The sequence below is a fragment of the Gracilinanus agilis genome, chromosome 2 (assembly GCF_016433145.1).
Source record: "Gracilinanus agilis isolate LMUSP501 chromosome 2, AgileGrace, whole genome shotgun sequence".
NCBI classification, from domain to species: Eukaryota; Metazoa; Chordata; class Mammalia; order Didelphimorphia; family Didelphidae; genus Gracilinanus; species Gracilinanus agilis.
Window position 1 is genome coordinate 695270678 of NC_058131.1, and position 20160 is coordinate 695290837.

At 58.3% G+C, this 20160-nt stretch overlaps 1 protein-coding gene across 1 annotated transcript in view; it reads right to left on the minus strand.

The window, feature by feature from the left end:
- INPP5A (inositol polyphosphate-5-phosphatase A) overlaps positions 1–20160 on the minus strand; it is a 147204-nt gene that overhangs the window by 60375 nt on the left and 66669 nt on the right. The window contains exon 7 of the mRNA XM_044660306.1: positions 3181–3244. Within this exon, the coding sequence (XP_044516241.1) occupies positions 3181–3244 (64 nt within the window). The remainder of the gene's footprint in view (positions 1–3180; positions 3245–20160) is intronic.

A 20160-nucleotide genomic window follows, 5' to 3' on the forward strand; every position in this document is an offset into this window, starting at 1 on the left:
CATCATCATCACCATCATCACCATCATCATCACCATCATCACCACCATCATCACCACCATCATCACCACCATCATCACCATCATCATCACCATCATCATCACCATCATCATCACCATCATCATCACCACCACCACCTTCTTCATCACCATCATTACCACCTTCATCATTAACATCACCACCTTCATCATCATCACCACCATCACCACCACCTTCTTCATCACCATCATCACCACCTTCATCATCATCACCACCTTCTTCATCACTATCACCATCTTTATCATCACCATCATCACCACCACCATCATCATTGTCGTCATCATCACTGACGCACAGTACCAACTGGGTGCCAGGCACTGTGCCAAGCACTTTACCCATCTCTCTGGACCCTCACAACAGCCCTGAGGGCTAAGGGTTATTATTACCCCCATTGTACAGATGGGGAAACAGAGGTAAATGGAGATTAAATGACTTGCCCAAGGTCACACAGCTAGTAAATGGTTGAAGTCCAATTTGAACTTGGGTCCTCCTGGTGTCAGACCCAGGGCTCTGGGAGCTCCCATAAGAGAATAGACTCCTTTCAGGTGATCTGTTACCCACGCATTCACACACATACACCACATACATGCACACGCACACACGCACACATGCACACAGGGCCTCTGCCCCCATGGCTGCTGCTGCTCTATAAAACATTTCAGTGGGAAGAGAAGACACTGTGAGGGGCTGAGGCTTAAACATGAAAATGAAAGAACTCTGGACAGGCCTCGGACAGTGGGCCCAAACAAAAGGAGACGAGACTCAGCTGGAAGAGATGGAAAGTCTGGCCTCGGGTTCAAAAAATCAACGCCTCAGGAGCAAAGCCAAAGTCCAAAGCTCCTCCGGCTCCCAACCCCCATCCTTCAGCCATGTCCAGGGAGTGGATGACCCTTCGTCCTCCTCGTCTCTGTCCACCTACGGCCCCCAGCCCTTGGGAATGGGGACAGCAAAGTGGCCAACACGAGCACTGACCCTGGTAAGGTCAGGCCAAGAGATTCCCAGGAGCCACTGCACCCGAGCTTGGCCAGGGGCGGCCTTCAGAAAGAAACTGGACCACTGAGAACGTTTTTCTTTACACCAAATTCTTCAGGCTGGACCACTGAGAGCCCCGGGGGGAGGGGAAGGTGAGAGGCAGAGACCCAGAGATAGAGGAGAGGGCAGAAGCACACTCAGGCCAACAAAGGCCACCAGAAGTCTTTCAGTCCATGCCATATTCTGCACTCGGAGCCCCTTTCAAGGAAGGAGACAGCTGTGCTGGGTCACCTCTTCTCAGAGGCCAGGCACAGTCAAGATGATCTGTTCACTGTTGGCACTTCCACAGTCCTAGGCCTATCAGGCCTCAGTCACTCACTAGCCGTGTGACCCTGGGCAAGTCACTTCCCTAGGGGAGAAGGAAATGGCCGCTCGCTCTAGCTTCTCTCCCGGGGGGTGGGGGTGGGGTCTGAGGGGGAGCTGACCAAACATCGCCTGCAGGATTCCCTGATTTCCACACTTGCCTCTCCTGCAGCAATGCCCCCTTCCGCACAGGGCTGCCATTTCCCAGCAGACGGGCGCCTGCTCTCCTTCCAGTTCCATGCCAACACAGAGGCTGGCCCGAGGACCACAGCAGCCCAGTGACGGTCTGGGCCCTGTCTTAGCCCCTTCCCATCCTCTCCTGAAAATTCGGACTTCTTCGTGCCTCTGCCAACAGCCTGCCCCCATCTGTCCGTGGCAGCTCTGGTGTCTGTGCGTGTGACACTGTGTGTGTCTCTGTGTGTGCCTGTGTCTGTGTGTGTGTGACACTGTGTGTGTCTCTGTGTGTGTCTCTGTGTGTGCCTGTGTCTGTGTGCGCGTGTGACTCTGTGTGTGTCTGTGTGTGTCTCTGTGTGTGTCTCTGTGTGTGCCTGTGTCTGTGTATGTGTGACTCTGTGTGTGTCTCTGTGTGTGTCTCTGTGTGTGTGTCTGTGTATGCCTGTGTCTGTGTGTGTGACACTGTGTGTGTCTCTGTGTGTGTCTGTGTCTGTGTGCGTGTGACAGTGTGTGACTCTGTGTGTGTCTCTGTGTGTGCCTGTGTCTGTGTGCGTGTGACACTGTGTGTGTCTCTGTGTGTGTCTCTGTGTGTGTCTCTGTGTGTGTCTCTGTGTGTGCCTGTGTGTGTGTGCGCGTGTGACTCTGTGTGTGTCTGTGTGTGTCTCTGTGTGTGTGTCTGTGTGTGCCTGTGTGCGTGTGACTCTGTGTGTGTCTCTGTGTGTGCCTGTGTCTGTGCGTGTGACACTGTGTGTGTCTCTGTGTGTGTCTGTGTCTGTGTGCGTGTGACACTGTGTGTGACACTGTGTGTGTCTCTGTGTGTGTCTCTGTGTGTGACTCTGTGTGTGTCTCTGTGTGTGCCTGTGTCTATGATGGTTTATGTGTGTGTCTGTGTGTGTCTGTGTGTGTGTGTCTGTGTGTGCCTGTGTCTGTGTGCATGTGACACTGTGTGTGTCTCTGTGTGTGTCTCTGAGTGTGTCTCTGTGTGTGTGTCTGTGTGTGCCTGTGTCTATGATGGTTTATGTGTGTGACTGTGTCTGTGGTGGTGTCTGTGTGTGTGTCTATGTTTCTGTGTCTGCGTGCGTGTGAGTGTTTATATGTGTGCATGTCTGAGTGCGTGTGTGTTTATATGTGTGGTGGTGTCTGTGTGTGACACTGTGTGTGAGGCTATATGACTTGTGTCTGTGACTGGCAGCTTGTTTAAATGTCGTCACGGTTCCGTCCTTTCCGTGGCGCCCGACGTGCCGTGGCCCCTCCGAGGGCTTTTCTTGGCAGAGAGACCGCAGAGGTGGGCCGTGCCCTTCTCCAGCTCGTGTGACAGATGAGGAAACTGAGGGTTGAGTGCCGTGGCCGGGGGGCCCAGCTAGTCGGTGTCTCCTCCTGACTCCGGGCCCTTGGCTCTGTCCCCGGGTCCCTGTTTTTCCATCGTGCCAATGACCGCTGCTTCCTCTCGGAGGTGGCTCGTCCGCTGCCCTCCCCAGGTGCCCAAGCACAGTGGCCCCCACAGCCAGTAGCCCCAGCCCCCCTGGGTGTTCTGGGGGCGGTTAAATCCTGGCACCCCGGGAGCTACCCCTGAGGCTTCCACCCCTGCTGGGCATCGCCTGCCCCCTGATGGACCCAGAGAAGGCCGGACTCACCTTTAAAGTCAAACTGATGAATGTTCTTCAGGGTTTCATGAAGGAAATAGAAGCTTCCCAGCGCCTGGGGGAGAAATGGCCGAGAATTAGGATGGTGGTTGTGGGGGTGAACGCCGGGGAGCCACACAGAGGGCCTGGGCCCCCTCCCCAGATGCTGGCGGGGCAGAGGCAGGGCATGGGCTTAGTGACCCAAGAAGAGGCCGGTCGTCCTTCCCCGTCCCGTCTCCTTCCCCACAGGCTCCGCCTGGGCACACGGGTCACAGGCTTCAATGCCCGTCTGGGCCGGGGTCGCAGACCACCTGAACGTCTCCTTAGCCCCATTGTCTCTGGTCCTCAGATCTGACTTATTCTGACAAGCATCACCCGATGACGTGCCAGGCGGCCATTTCAGAGGCTCACTGCGCAATCCCAAAACCCGCTTCACGCCTGGAGAGCCCGGCTTCCCCCCAGAAGCAGATACCCGGGGGGGGAGGGGCAGAGGCAGAAATGCCACAGGGGCCCGCTGGCCCAGGAGGGAAGGTGGGCACGAGGAGCCCCACAAGAGAATGGGAGGCAAGTAGCTCATCCCACAGGGCTACCAGCCCCAGATGGGGCATTGTTCTAGAGATGGAGCACAAGGGATACCAGGGGTGCTCCCCTGACCTAGTGCCAGAGGGACAGAGGCACCCCCAAGCAGACTGCATATAAACTGGACACAAGTGCGGAAACCCGCCCCCCCCCCGGCTGGCCCCTGAGCCCTGCACCCTCCACGATGGGATACTGGAGCCCCATCTTGTCTTTCCACTGTCTCCCCCCCCCCCCAACAGGGCTGGTTCTGCTCCAACAGCTCCTGCATTATTTATGAAGTGCCTGTGAGGGAACCAACAGTTGCTGATTTGTCAAAAGCACAAACACGGGCTCCTGCCCGTTTCCTTGGCATATCAGCTCACCCAGCAGAAAACACTGCCAGACGGAAGAGATGAGGACCGGTCCTGGTGACCGGGCACCCAGCTCCAGACACCAGAGGAGAAACTGTGCACATGGCCAGCTACCATGGGGATGGTGAGCTCTCAGCACGCACTCAGGGAGTGAAGACAGACCAGGCACACGCCCGAAGATGGTGGCAAAGACAACCTGCCTCAAGGCAAGCACAGGCCTCACAAAGACTCTAAATCTACTGTTTAAGGGAACGTAGCCCAGAGCAATTCAGAACTGAGAGGCCAGTCCTTGCCTGCCTCATTGGGGATTGGGAGGTCCTGGCCTCAAGACCCAAACCCTCCAGGAGACAAACACCCAAACGTTCCCTGTAAAGCCCACCATCCTTCTAAGCCTGGCCACTCCCAGTAATGCCCGCTAAAAGAATGAGTGGGTTAAAGAACAAATTACCAAAATAATAATTTCATTAAAGAGAATGATAATGAGACAACACACCAAAACCTATGGGATACAGCAAAAGTAAAAATTCAAGGAAAACGTATATCTCTAAATGTTTATATTAATAAAGCAGAGAAAGAAGTGATCAATGAATTGGGAATGCAATTAAAACAATTACAAGAACAAAATAAACACCAAATTAGAAATTCTAAAAACTAAAGGCGAAACCAATAAAACTAAATGTTAAGAAAACTAATGAATTATGAATAAATATAGGAATTGAAAAGACTGTGATTTTGCAAGCCACTGATGACTTCTGAAAAGCAATATGAAACGTCCCATACTTCACAGATTCTAACAGTGCCGTTAGAACCAATAATCACGTGAAAGGGCAAAAAGGGACCTTAAACAAATGAAAAAGGCAAAAATCAGCAGCCCAACCTTTGTCCAATACTCCAATGGATCGGTGTTCCAAATAATTTGGGAGTTACCTCCAGGGCTGCACACTGGCCAACTACTTCTGCTCGCTGTACCTGGGCATCTCCTGCCTATCTTTTCCTGGGGGTCCACCCAACAGGCCAGTTCTTTTCCTTGTTTCCTCCAAACGTGGTGAGGGTGCTGATGGAGAACCATGGCAGTTCATCTGCCTTGTCTTGCTCTCATCACATGACTAGTCCATCTTCTTTTCCCATCATATCATTCCTTGGTGACCCGTGATTTTCTCTGGAGTTCTTTGGTGGCCATATATGGTGGCTTCCCCCACTGACCTCTGCAGATGTTCTAATTCTTCAGAGGTAGGGGTGATCGAGATTTTCCTGCCATATGTCTACACCGATAAAATGTTGATACTGAAAAGAGGGGCCTCAGCTTTCATGGAAAGTTAGTTTCTTGGGGGCAGCTGGGTGGCTCAGTGGATGGCGAGCCAGGCCTAGAGATGGGAGGTCCTGGGTTCAAATCTGGCCTCAGACACTTCCTAGCTGTGTGATTCTGGGCAAGTCACTTGACCCCCATTGCCTAGCTTTTACTGCTCTTCTGCCTTGGAACCAATAAATAGAATTGATTCTAAGGTGGAAGGTGAGGGTTTAGAAAAGAAAGAGTTAGTGGTTCGTAAGAGACTTTTGCCCTTTCTAAGAAGTCTCTGTGCTAATCTCCTTCTCTTCGAGCCCAGGCTCAGCTCACGGTCTCTCCGCACGTTCTGTACCAGGCAAATAGACAGAAATCTCAAGGGTGTCCTTCAGATGCAGGATGAAATCCGGGCCATAGAAACGATTCGTCCCCTTAGACTTTGCCATGCTGATGGATGGCCAGTTCGGTTCTCCTCCTCGATGCGCGAAGGATCAAGGGCACAGGAGCCCCCCTCACCAGCAGCACCCCAGGGAATCCCTCCTGACCCAGACTGCTCTGGCCCTCCTCCGTGCCTCCCTGCTTTAGCCTTGCCTGGCCCTGAGGACCAAGGAACAGAGCTAACTGGGTGGTCACCTTTCCCAGCATCCTGAATGGTCCACGGACAAGTGATGCTCCGCCATAAAAGCCTTTAAAGGCAGCATTTTGTCCCAACAGATCGGCCACGTATTCTCCACAGCTTTCCAGCACCTGAGAGATGGTCAAAGGGGCGGTCACTGTTGGCTCTCCTAACAATGCCCTCGTCGAGGACACCCTCAGTAGAGATGGCTAAAGACGGCCCTCGCGAAGACAACGTAAACATGGGAGAGAAGGCACAGGGGTCAGCGGTCAGCCACGTCCTCGGGGCTACTGAGAAGGTGCCGGCCGTTCCCAGGCCTACCTCTGCTCTGCTCTGGTCACCAGCTCCGTCTCCGTCCTCCGCCTCCTCCAGGAAATCGGGGAGCCCCGAGCTTTCCCCCTCATCCTTGTGTGTGGGGACCCTTCCCAGCCCTCTGGCTTTGTTCTGGGTTTGAACCAGCCCCGAGATGCCACTGACATGGGTAACTTGGGGAGGACACCCGGCCCTGACACGGCCCCTTGGTCTGCCTCCCTCTGGGGTCGGCTCGGCGTTCTCGAACCCACCGCCCCGCCCCGCCCCCATCGCAAAGCAGGAGATCAGGATCCAAGAACAATCACGGAAACAGCAAGTACTTTCGAGGGAGGAGGGCGGCCGGGAGGGCTCCGTCTCCAGAAATCACGGGCAGCCAAATGGGGGAGCCAACGGGGCACACGAGCCAAACGTCGGAAAAGGGACCCCAAGAGGCGCCTGAGAGAAGAAAGGCCAGGTTGGGCGCTGACGCCTGGAGACATGGACAGCCCACGAGTGAGCCGGACCAAGCCAAAGAGGGCCGTCGGCTACGGAAGTCGCAAGAGCGCGAGGCCGAGTCAGCCCGGAGGAGAAATCAGGAGAACCGTTCCGGGCTCTGGCCCGTGACCGAGCAGTCAAGGGGGCTGGGCTCAGACCGACCCTCGCTCAAAACAAGGCCAACGAAGGAGACAAAGCTCGGAAAAAGGCCCCCGAAACGGCTCCGGGATGGACAAAAAAGGGGTCACGGCGCCGCCGCCAAGACAATTCTCCAAATCGGACTGCAAAGGCAGCCTGGCCAACTTTCTGATGAGACAAATGGGAGCCCAACCCCCAGGAGACGGCCGCAAAGCCAAGAAGAGCCCGAGACGAATCTCGCTAATGAAGATTGATTGACAATCTCTGAGTGCAGGGAAGGGAGGCCCGGAGATGCGGGAAATGATGCACTCGGAAGAAGGTGGGCTCGTCCCGGGGATCGGGGAGCGCCGAGCAGGATTTCTCCTATCACGGACGAAGGACCTCGACACAGAACGGTTTAGAAGGGGGCAAAGAAGGTGCTGCCTTCCCGTTAAAAGCGCCCCAAAGTCCAAGCCGGGGCGGACCCCTGCCATGCCAGAAACAAACCCCGACCGCACGCACACACGTTGTCAGGGATGAAGCAGCGGGGAAGCAGAAATGCAGAGGGGGAAACTGAGGGCCGCGGCCCGTCGCCCATCTGCCCCGGTTCTGAGAGCAGCGAGAGACAAAAGAGGAAAGAACGAAAGGCGGAAACACTGGCAAAGAGGAGACCGAATGGCTCCTTTTCACCGGTGACGCGGAGAAAGAGAATCCGAAGAGAAACAAGCGGAGAAAGCCGAGAGCTTCAGCTCGGGGCCGGGTAAAGAGCCCCCACTAAGGCCGCCCCGGCCCCGCCCTCCCAACCACAGCTCAGAAGAGAGGAGAACCTCGTCTCGCACCGGGAGTTCACCCCGTGAGCCGCACACGTACGGCTTGTCTAAACGCTACAAAAAGCTCTTCTCCGAAATGAAGGCAGTAACTGGCGTGCGTGCGTGTGAGCGCGTGTGTGTGAGAGTGTGTGAGAGAGACAGAGACAGAGAGACAGAGACAGAAAGACAGAGAGACAGAGACTGAAAGACAGACAGAGAGGGAGACAGAGGCACACATACATCAACAGAGCCAGAGACAGAGAGCCAAAGATAGAGACGGACAAAAGAAGAGAGCCAGGGAGGAAGGGAGGGAGATAGAGGCACACACATCGACAGAGACAGACTGAGAGAGACAGACAGCCAGCCAAAGAGGGAGACAAAGAAGGACACACGGACAGAGACTATAGGCAGGATGCAGATCCGGCGCCTCCATCTTCCATATGGAGCCCAGGGGTTATGCTCCCCGATGGACAGACAGATGGGTAGATACACAGAGAGGTAGGCGGACGGCCTCTGTTGAGAGCTGGCAGGCACCCCACGATACCATGCTCTCATTTGACAAGTGGAGGAACTGGGGCTCAGCAAGGCTGTGACTCGCCCAAGGTCTCGGGGACGCTGGAGGGGGTGTCTGCTGCCCGGCTCCCTGCGCTTTTCCTCCTGCCTGTCACAATTTCCCCCAATTGCCTCTTTATGCTGGTCTGGGCTAAGAGCAACGCCACGATCCATTTGCTCACGGATTCAGGCTCTCCGGGGCTGGGCGGCCCCTGCAGGGGTTCCGGCTGGGGTCCGGCCGCCCATCGGGGCCCGTGGAAGCCCCGGCGGCCTGACCTGCCCGAGCGCAATGAGGCTAATAGAAAATTATGGAGATTGCAATAAATAAATGGAAAATAAATGGTCAATGAGGGCCCCGGCGCGGTAATTCATGTAGTCATAAAATCCATAATTAGCGCTAATGAATATTTGAAGTCAAAGTTCAGCGCAACTTTTTCAATGTTTAACCAAGTCTATCAATCCAGTTCAAGGCCCCCATTTATCACGGCCGTGACAGCGGCTGCATCCTAATGAGCCCGCGCCCCGCGCCCAGGAAGCCCCTATCTGCTCGCGCCTGTGTCAACAGCGGGCCGGGCCGGGCGGCCGCTATCGATTAGTTGCCTGTTTGGCTAAAAACAATTCAAAGAGGCCTGCCCGGCGGGGGGGCTCATTCATTTTCCATAAGTAAGACGCAGCCCACCAGGGCCATACTTGGGGCAGAAGGAGCAAGGAGGCGGGGCAGGGAGACCGGCCGGCCCGAGGATTCCCCTTCAGAGCCACAAAGGCTGGGCGACGAAGGCCGAGCTCCCGGGGAGCCCCTTTGTCTGCACAAAGCCTTCGGAGGCCCAGTCAGCCATGGCGGCCGGGAGCTGACCGCCAGGCCCAGAGCCACAGACCGGCGGAAATGGAAGGAGCCCGGAGAGCAGGTCCAGCCGCTGCCCCTGCCGGTGGGGGAAACGAGAGGCTTCCCAGGGACACGGAGCCCCCTGGAAGGGGAAGCTCCGGCCGGCCGTCGAGGGACCCCCTCACTCCAACTTCTCACGAGGAAGAAGCCAGAGGCCTCGGGACACCCTCGTGGGGGCCCCTCCTGGCCGGGGTCTCCGGGAGAACTCCCTGGAGCACCGGCCCCTCCGGCCCCTGGGCTCGGGGGGACTCGAGGCTCCGGCTGCAGGGCGGCCCCCCCCCAAGAGAGGAAGGGCCGCTCCGGCCCTCTGAGGGGCCCAGCCCAGGCCCATTACTCACGGGAGGTGGGGAAACGCAGATTAACTCATTAAAAAGTCCTCTATCAGGTTGTGTTTGCAAACAACGAGGGTGTCAGTAATTCATCATTTCCTGAATTAGACTTATCACACAAAGTACATACCATTACCGAGGCCGCCTGAAGCCCCACTGCAAGGAAGGCGTCCCGAATGGCTTGTTAACCCTTTACCGGCCCGGCCGGTCAGCCCTGGCCGGAGCCCTTCCGAACAGACGCACGAAATGAATGGAGGTGCCGCCGGCTCAGACGCGCTGCTCGGCGTGAGGTTCGGGCCCCCCCCCTCATGTTCTGGCGGTGGGGAGCGGGAAATCCTGGCGGCAGCCAGAAGATCCTGCCCTGTGGAGGCTGAGGATCCCCACTGCGGTAGAGGGCCAGGCAGGGCCCACGTAGGGAAAGGGAGGAAACGCCAGGCAGCTCCTCACCGGCCGGTGCCCCAGGGCCGTCCAGGGGGGCAGGAACAGGCCTCGAGTTTGAGCTCATTCCCGACAGCTTAGAGCAGAGGAAAATGTGGCCCAAAAGGTCAGCGGCTGCCCAGAGCCGGCCCCACCTGGCTGGAATCGGGAGCCACTGCCACGCCACGAGCCACGTCCTGCTGAGGGTCACCATGGAAGCCCAAAGCCAGACAGGGAACACGCCAGGCCCGCCATCCAATGAGGGCTTCTCTCTCCTACCAAAGCCTGGAGGACGGCGGCCCAGAAGCCACGTGGCGGGCAGCCCCTCGGCACAGAAGCTACACAGCAGGGGGACCAGAAGCAGCCCCACCTCCGGCCACGGGCAGGAGGTAGTAAGAACGCGATGCTGCAGGCACAGCTAACTTGGGGTTTCTGACCTCGCCGCGGCGGTTCACGCTGCGCTAGGAAATATTTCAGTGGCTCTCGGATGGACACATGGACAGACAAACTCTGATCCTGGCCAAAGCCTCCAAACTTGTTCCTACACATGCTGCCTCTCGAGGCCACATTCCCCTGGAATGAAGGCAGAACCCCGGAAAGAAGCAGGAAGGCCTGTGGGAGAAGACTGGCGGCGGCGCCCTTGATCCGGAAGCAGACGGCAGTGAGATGGGGCGCCTGGACCCGGGTGTTTCTTTCTCTTTAGATTCACAGAGGACAGGGTTAGAGGGAGAGAAACTGATACCAGGAGTACAATAGCCTGATAAGAGAGCACAGATGGACAGATGGACAGACAGATGGAGGAATAAGTGGATGTATGGCTAGACAGATGAATAAATGCACAGATGGACGGACGGATGGATAAATGGATGGATGAATGGATGGATGGATGGATGGACGGATGGAGAATGGACAGACAGATGGGTGGATGGATGGATAAATGGGTAGATGGATGGATGGATGGACAGATGGAGGATGGACGGACAGATGGATGGATGGATAAATGGATGGATGAATGGATGGATGGATGGACAGATGGATGGATGGATGGATAAATGGATAGATGGATGGATAGGTGGCTGGATGGACAGATGAATAAATGCACGGGTGGTTGGATAAATGGATGGATGGGTAGATGGAAGGGTAGACAGGTGAATGGATGAATGAATGAGGCAGCATTATCATTCACTTACTCTGCACCCAGCACTAGGCTGGGCACTGGGGATACCAATACAACAAAGAAGCCCATCCTTGCCCTCAAAGAGTTCAGAATCTAATGGATGGACACAAGTGCATAGATCATCATGTCGACAAAAAAATATAAAAAGAGTCCACCCAAAGTCTGTAAGCCCCTACCAGTAAGAGGAATAGTGGGCAGCTAGGTGGCTCAGAGGATAGAGAACTAGGCCTAGAGTCAGGAAGACTCGTTTTCCTGAATCCAAATCCTGTCTCAGGTACTTCTTGGCTAGGTGACCCTGGGCAATTCACTTAACCGCGTTTGCTTCAGTTTCCTCATCTGTAAAGTGAGTTGGAGAAAGAAATGGTCAACTGCTCCACTATCTTAGCCAAGAAAATTCTAAATGGGGTTGCAGAGAGTCAGATATGACTGACCAACAACAAAATAGCTTTTATTCTGTGCCAGGCACTGGGCTAAGCATCTTAACATTTATTATCTCATTTGATGTTCACAACAACCCTGAAAGGGAGGAATTGCTATTATTCCCATTTTACAGATGAGGAGACTGAGGCTGAGAGTTTAAATGCCTCAACCAGGGTCCCCTAGCTAGAAGATGGCTGAAGGACTTGAACTCCAGTAGGTATTCTTGCCCCCAAGCCTTGTTCTAAGCTTGGTGGTGGCCCCCTGGCAGCCACATCCAGGAGAGTGGAAGGATGGGAGAGTCTCGGACAAAGCGCACGGGGTCTGAGGGTGAAGCTGGTTGGGAAGGCCAGGAAAAGGGGATCCATTTTGGACACGCTGGGTTTGAGATGCCCCCAGGGCGGCCCAGCGTGTCCCGTCTAAAGGCAGTTGCTGGGATGGGACTGGAGAGAGGCTTGGCCTGTCTATGAGATTGGGGTGTCCCGGGCCCAGAGGTGACCTGAGCTCTCGGCGCTTCTCCCAGGCGGGGCTTGGGGGTGAGCTCCACAGACGCCTCCTGGGATGCCGCCTGGGGTCGCCGTGGCAGGGACGCTCCATTGGGGCGAGCAGTTGGCTGAGCCCTTTGAGGGCCGCCCCGAGCGCCTGCGTAGCGCCCAGGGGTCGAGTGATCAGGTGGGGCCCTGGAGATCCAGCCCAAGCCTCCGGGGCTCCCTCTTGTCTGGGGGGGGCCTGACTTCACAACCTCGAGAACCCCCAGGTTTTATCTTTCAAATAACAGTTTGGGGTCTTTCCTCCCCACCGTCCACAAACAACAGTAAGCCTTTGGCACCGAGGGGCACCGCTGGTGGGTCTGAGGGATCTGCTGGGGGGGGTCCCCGAGGGGCCTGACAGATGGTCTCACTCTGCAGATCTCAAGTCAAAGGCTGGAATGAGTGCATCATGGCGGCCGGGGGTGGCACCCGCATCTCCCCAGACCCTTGTGGCTGCCTCCCGATGGAAGGTGGCTCGAGGGCTGGCCGTGAAGTGACCGGCCCCCGCCGGCCCCTGGTCTGACCCGTCCCAATCAAATTCCTTTCAATGTTGGCAGCCCCCGGCCAGAACGCGGGCCTGCCTTCGCTTAGTCTGCGGCCCGGCGTGCCACGCTACAAGTAATTGAATTGCCCGTCCGTCGGACTCGGCCAATAACGGACGTAATGCTATTCTGCCCCTGAATTCAAGAGAAATGCAGGACGGCCGCCCCAGCCCGGAGCCTGGCCCGCGCTGCACCGAGGGGCTGAGCTCCGTCAAAGCTCATGGCTGGGGCTGCGCTAAGCAGGGCACGAACGGACGTGGCTGCGTCTGCCAAAGCGGGGACGTGTCCTTCCTCCCGCCAGACGGAGGAGAAACGCTTCCTGCCGCCTCCGGAGAAGTCTGCAGCCACGCGATGCCCAAACGCCGCATTTCTGCAACGGGCGAGAAGAGCCGGAGTGGGAGACGATGCTCAGGGGTGCCGACGAAGAAGGGAGAGGCCCGGGCCCACGGGTGGCTGTGTCTGGTACCCCAGGGCTGTGCCAGGCTCCTGACTCCCCAGGGCCCAAGGACACTGCCCTGAGTTTCCCAGAGTGCCAGGGGCTCCGTGCCAGGCTTCTGACTCCCAGGGCCCAAGGAGTGCCACAACCTCAGTGCCAGGCTCCTGACTCCCAGGGCCCAAGGACACCTCCTTGAGCTGCCCAGAGTGCCAGGGGCTCCGTGCCAGGCTCCTGACTCCCAGGGTTCAAGGACACAACTCTGAGCTACCCAGAGTGCCAGGGCCTTGGTGCCAGGCTCCTGACTCCCCAGGGCCCAAGGACACTGCCCTGAGCTGCCCAGAGTGCCAGGGGCTCCGTGCCAGGCTTCTGACTCCCAGGGTCCAAGGACACAACTCTGAGCTACCCAGAGTGCCAGGGCCTCAGTGCCAGGCTCCTGGCTCCCCAGGGCCCAAGGACACCTCCTTGAGCTGCCCAGAGTGCCAAGGGCTCCGTGCCAGGCTCTCAACAAACACCCAGAGGGATGGTGATGGGAGACAGAGGCCAGGTCCTGGGGCTACAAAGAGGAAAAGGCTCCCTGAGGGCCCTGGCCTGGGGGTGTCCTCTTCAATCAGGGGATCTACGGGAACAGGGCACACAGGATCCATGCCCAGCGCGGGGGGAGGCACTGGATCTTGGGGGTGCTGAGCTGTAGTGGGGCTCGAACTGATCTGGGGTCGCCCACATGGGGAGCGTCAGGAGGACCACCGGGCTGCCTAGAAGCAAAAACGGGGTGTCGAGCCAAGGATCAGGGCACCGCTGCTAGGCCAGCCGCTTCCGGGGGTGGCCAGGACACCCAGTTTCTAGACTAAAAACAAATAAATGAAGGGGGGATTTCCAAGGAGGCTGAGGCCTAAAGGCCACGGGGATCTGAGAGGTGGAGAGGCCGCCGTGCGCCCCAAGACAAGAATCTAATGGTGCCAGGCAAAGTGGGCAAAAGCGGGTGGCTTCTGGGCACGCGTCGTCAGAGAACGCCATGCAGGGTGCAGGCCCTGGCACTTCCTTGTTAAAGGCCTCCCAGAGGCCCGGATCTCTGCCCACGTCCTGGTGCGTCTATACCTTCTTGGCACGTCTACACCCAGCGCCGTCTCAAAGGAAGCCTGAATAATTCATGCGGCCCAAAGTCCGGAGAGGAGACAGAGATCCATCGGAGCTCTGATGACCAATTTTATTTGTCTTTAGGCCCGTTTTTGCGAGGTATCTAAGTGGCCGTAACAGGAAATCAATACTTTTAGGCCAATTAAATCACAGGCGCACGTAGCGGCCTCCTTCGCCTCTTTTGTCTTTCGGAGATCGTTAGCCTTCAATCACCATTTCATTCCCCTGATCCTCCGCAGCGGCTGCGGCGTGCATTAGGCTCTGAGCTAATTGGGGGGAGGGCGAACCCTCCCAGGCGCAGGAGGCCCCAGAAGCCCCGGCGGGCCCCATCTTGGGGTGCAGGACGCACAGGGGCTTTGTGTCCTGGCTCTGCTCCCGGCTCAGGCGGAGGCGCCCGCGCAGGCCCTGACGGTGGCTGGGCCGTCACGGGATGGACTTCCATCAGCCCAGAACACGGGGGGCCCAAAGGCGTTCTGTGGTCCCAGCCGGGGGTCTGGGAGGACCCTCAGGGGCCGGGCAGGACAGGTGAGCGAGCCACAACCACAACCCCAACAGTAACCAGCAATCACGACAATCAATAACGAGGAGGCGGATGATGGTTCGCCCTCAAAAAGTGTCTCCTTTGATCCTCAAGGTAGAGACTTTTGTGACTTGCCCAGGGCTCCAGAGGTTGGATTTGAACTCAGCTCTTCCTGATGGGGGCCCGCTGGACTTCTGCACACACGTGGGAATGCCTGTGTGCACCTGGCCATGTGCACAATCAGCTCGAGCGCACGCGGACAGCAGCGACCGGGAAGTGCGCCCAGCCCGCCCTCGGGGAAGACGCCCCGCCTCCGCCTGTGCCAAGTTCAGAGCACCTCAGGCTGGCAAGTCACCCCCCGGGCAAGCAGGCCTCGGGCCCTCCGCCCGGGCAAAGCTTCGCATCTCCTTCTCCAGCCAGAGCGTCGAGGAGGCTTCTCTCCCCTCCGTTCCTGGCGGGCCCGGGCACCCAGCAGCCTGGCATCTAGTGAGGAAATGCCCACACAACCCTCCTCCGATTTCCTCTAGATCACGAGGGGCACCGGGGGACCCGCCACAGAACCAGCCAGGCCCAGAGAGGGCTCGAGAAAGACCTGGCCCTGCAGCAGGACAGAGAACGGAAAGAGCGGGGGGTTGGCACTCGCACCCAGGGCGCTGGCACAAGGGCACAAGCCCCTCCCATATGCCACTCACTCCTAGGGGAACCCTGACCCTCTGGACTCTGGATCACCAGGGCCAAAACGCCATCTCTGCCCCCGGGGCTGCCCCCACGCTTCTGTGGCAACTTTAACACACTCACTCTGACACACTCAGGCACACATATTCACATACTTAGACATTCACACACATACATACAGTTACACACACCACACACACTTATAGTCACGTAAACAGTCACACATGCATTCAGATACACATTCACACAGACACACACACACACACCACGCACTCACATGCACACATACAATCACACAGTCACTTTATAAATGGCCATACACTTACATACACGCAGTCACAATCACACACATAAAGACATACACGTCACACACACACACACTCACACATACACACAGTCACAAACCCTCTGACATACTCACGTCTATGCACATACGCACACGCTCTCACAGTCATTCACATAGACACACAGACACCCTCACACACATACACTCACATGTACATGCAGACACACATGTTCTCACACAGTCACACTCACACACAGACACTCATTACCCACACATATGCTTTCACACATACACACTATCACAGCCATTGACATTCAGATACTCATTCACTCACACACACACACGGACACATACAAAAACACACACACTCTCACAGTCACAACCACACACTCACATGGACACATACAAATGCACACGCACCTGCTCTCACACTCACATGTACACAAACACACACATGCTCTCACACACTCACATGTACACACGCAAACACATACACCTACTCTCACACTCTCACACGCACACACATACCTGCTCTCACACACACTCACATGTACACACACAAACATGCACACACCTGCTCTCAGTCACACACACGCACATGTACACACACCTGTTCTCATACTCACACACTCACATGTACACATACAAACATGCACACCTGCTCTCACACTGACACACTCACATGAGCACACACCTGTTCTCACACTCACACACTCACATGTACACATACAAACATGCACACCTGTTCTCACACTCACACACACATGAGCACACACCTGTTCTCACACTCACACACACATGTGCACACACCTTCTCTCAGTCACACAGATGCACATGTACACACACCTGTTCTCACACTCACATGTACACATACAAACATGCACACCTGCTCTCACACACTCACATGTGCACACACCTGTTCTCACACATACACACACACCTGCTCTCACACTCACATGTACACATACAAACGCACACACCTGCTCTCACAGTCACGCTCACTATCACACACACACTCGGTCACGTAAACACAGCCACACACTGGGCACAGCGCTGGCAATACTATCTGAGGACGAGCAGGTTGGGGGGGGGATGCCATCTGCCACGGAGAAGGGCTGCCGGAGGAAGCGCAGACGTGCCCCCGAGGCGGGCCGGTGTCTGCGATTCCGCCACACAATGACGAACACGGAAACACGTTCCACGCGGCTGCCCAGAGCACCCTCTCCAGATCGCTCACCGTCTCGGGGAAGAGGCCGACGACTCCGACTCAAAGGTTTCGGGACGAAAGCCCGGAAATGGTTCTGACACGGAATCGGGTTCCATAAAATGTTGCTGAAACTCTCCGAGAGGACGGGCTGGGCTGGGCTGCTCTTCGGCGACAGAGACGGGCCCAGTCTAGGGGCGATGGAGAAGGGGGGCTCCCCGGCCAGAGGAAAGGCAGGCTGACAAGCCTGTGGCATGAGCGGGAGGTCCGGGAAGGGCACAGGAGGGGCGGGGGACCTCCCCGATGGACCCAGAAGGGAGCTCGGTGGACGTTCGCCGTCTCCAGGCCTGGGGATCCCAGCGGGGTGGGTGCGGGGGCCCAGGAAAGGCGCCAGAGCCGCCAGAGCCCTGCTCCTTCCCAAGGCCTCGGGGCGCCACTCAGGAAAAGTTGGCCCTGGAAGCGGCTCCCTCGGCCAGCGGCCGGACTCAGCGGAAGGTCACGGCGGGCGGATGTGCTCGATAAATCCGTGCCGGGGCGGAGGAGCCGCCCGAGAATTGGGGCATGTCGGCGAATGAAGAACCTGAAAATGCCTGGCCAGCCCCCGCCTCCCCGCCGGCCGGCCGTGGCCCTGCATGAGGCCGCTTCATTAGCGGCGGATCTCATCTCGGCGGCGGCGCGCGGGGCCGCCCGGGCCGCCCCGCGAGGCCCCTTTAATGTTTAATTCCCCATCATCTGCTCCACTGAACAGCTTAATCTCCGACTGTGTGATCAATACTATATCAGTGTAAATTAAAACGACAATTTTAAAGTAATTAAGCCTGTTAATGCTCGATTCAAATGTCATTATTTGTACAAGGGCTGGAGGAGGACCGACGCCGCGTCCAGGGCGACGGGGGGAGCGCGGCCGCCGGCCACCCGAGGCTCGGCCAAAGCAGATTAACTCGCGGCTCCCCCGGCCGGGATTCCGATCCAATTTCCAAAGAGGATAACACGATTTGAGAAATGTAATTCCAGCTACAAACTCAATTATCGTGATAATGGATGAAAACTGGGAGGAGACGCCCAAGCAGGCCGGCACAGAAAACACACTTAACTTGGGGGGGGAGCCCGGCTAATGGCCTGATTGGATTTGCCTGCTGGCCCCGGCTCGCCTCTGAGAACCCCTGCAGTAATTGTGAGCGAGGGGATGGCAGCGGCCATTGAGCAGAGCCGGAGCCCCGGGGCGCCCCCAAAACGCTTCCCCGTCCGGCCAGGGCCCTCAGACGCCCCCCCCCCCCGCGTCTTGTAGAGAGGCCTCGGCCGCCCCGGGCCCGCCCGGCGTCCCCGCCGTGATTTATCCCGTGGGGGGGGGCACTGCCTGTGAGAGCCAGAGCAGCGACAGGCCATCCACGGAGCCCCTCTTCAGCGGACTCCCTCCCTGACACGGGAAGGGGAGAAACAGCTGAGCTGGGGTGCTGCTGGAAGCCGGGGATCCGTCAGGGTGGCCCAGAGACCGACGGCGGCTGCCCACTCGGATGGCTCTGGCCCACCTGGGAGCCCCGGGGCCTGGGGAGGCAGGCTTAGGGGCCGCCCCAAGGATCTCGAGGGGCCCCGAGGCCCCTGAGGCCGCGCTGGGACAAACCAGGAGGGCTCTTTGGGTCCTAACAGCCAGGATGCTCCACCCAGACACAGGGCAGCCCCGGGGGGCAAAGCACGGAGGAAGACGGCCGTCTGGGGACGAAGGGCTGGGCCTGGCGCAGGAGAAGTCTTCGGGGGAGAGGAAATGGGCAGGAGGAGGGCAACGAGCCGTGTCTGGGCTCAAGTCGGCAGAAACGGAGGCAGCCAGAGCGGCAGAGGCACGGGGGGAGGGGGCGGGCGCTGGGCCGGTGGAGGGCAAGCCTTGGGTCCAAAAGCGAGGCCAGGGGCTGGCCGGGCTCCCAGGACTCCCTGTCGGGCAGGAGGCCCTTCTCCCAAGCCCAGGGGCCAGTAGAGAAGAGGCCCCTGTGGGGCTTCTCCAAGCGGGCAGGCGGGGTCTGGTGGAGGACGAAGGCCCCAGGAATCCCCTTCCGTGAAGTCGCCCCTCCTCTGCCCGGGGCCCCCCTGACACAGCCGGGGCCGCTTGAGTTCTGGGGGGACAGAGCCCGGGTTTTGTCCTTCTGCACGTCCGGAGATGTCCGGGTCCAGCCGACAAGAGGCACGAGGAGACTTGACTTGACGGCCGGCGTTTCTGAGGGCTTTACCCGGCCCGGCTCACTGGGCCTCGCGGTCCAAACCCTGAGCTCTTTATCAACAGCCCCAGGAAACAGGCGCTTATTTTTGTGCCCATTCTACTTGAGAGGAAACTGAGGCAGAGGCTGCCTGACCTGCCTAGGAGGTCCCTATGGGTCCTCCCTCGGGGCTCTGGACTCCAAGGCCGGGCCTCGACCTCTGCAGAACATCCCTTCATCCCATCCCTCACTAGATCCCAGGGACAGCCCTGGGGGACCGGCCACTCTCTCCATTTTACAGATGAGGAAACGGAGGCTGGCACAGGAAAGGCCATGCAGCTGGTCGCCGTCTGCGGTGGGACTCGATCTCGGGTCTTCCTGACTCCGCCGCCTAAGGTGCCGCTGCCTCTCCCCTCTCAGAGAAGGCCCTGTGAAGCCTGGAAGGCAGAAAGAGCCGGCCCGGCCTGCAGCAGGAGGCCCCTCGGCGTCCTCACAGCCCAGCAGGCATGGCAGAATGGAGAGAGAAGGCGGCCCGGAGTCCGCGAGTCCTGGGTTCTAGTCCAGCCTCAGCCCCCCCAACGGAGGCTTCCTAACAAGGTGCGAGGAGAGACCTGGGAAAGCGGCGGCCAAGCTCCGTGCCGGCCCAGCTCAGCCCTCCTGAGGCTCGCCAGGGCATCCCCAAGGGGCGCAGATGCCCGCCAAGGCTCCAGGATGCCGGCACCGCCCGAACTCGGCCTCAGAAGGCCTGGGCCCGGCAAGGACTCGGCCCTGGAGATGGATTGGCCCGGACAGCGCCTAGCGGCCGCCCCCTCCACAAACCCAGCATCACCTCCCTGCGGGGTGCACAGCAGGGCCCACACCCTGGTCCTGAAGGGGCCCCGCCCCGGAGCCTCCCCGGGGCCCCTCCTCTCCCAGGGCCTCCTCTCTGGGGCCTCCTCTCCCGGGGCCTCCTCTCTGGGGCCTCCTCTCCCAGGGCCTCCTCTCCCGGAGCCTCCCTGGGGCCCCTCCTCTCCCAGGGCCTCCTCTCCCGGGGCCTCCTCTCCCGGAGCCTCCCCGGGGCCCCTCCTCTCCCGGGGCCTCCTCTCCCGGAGCCTCCCCGGGGCCCCTCCTCTCCCGGGGCCTCCTCTCCTGGGGGCCTCCTCTCCCGGAGCCTCCCCGGGGCCCC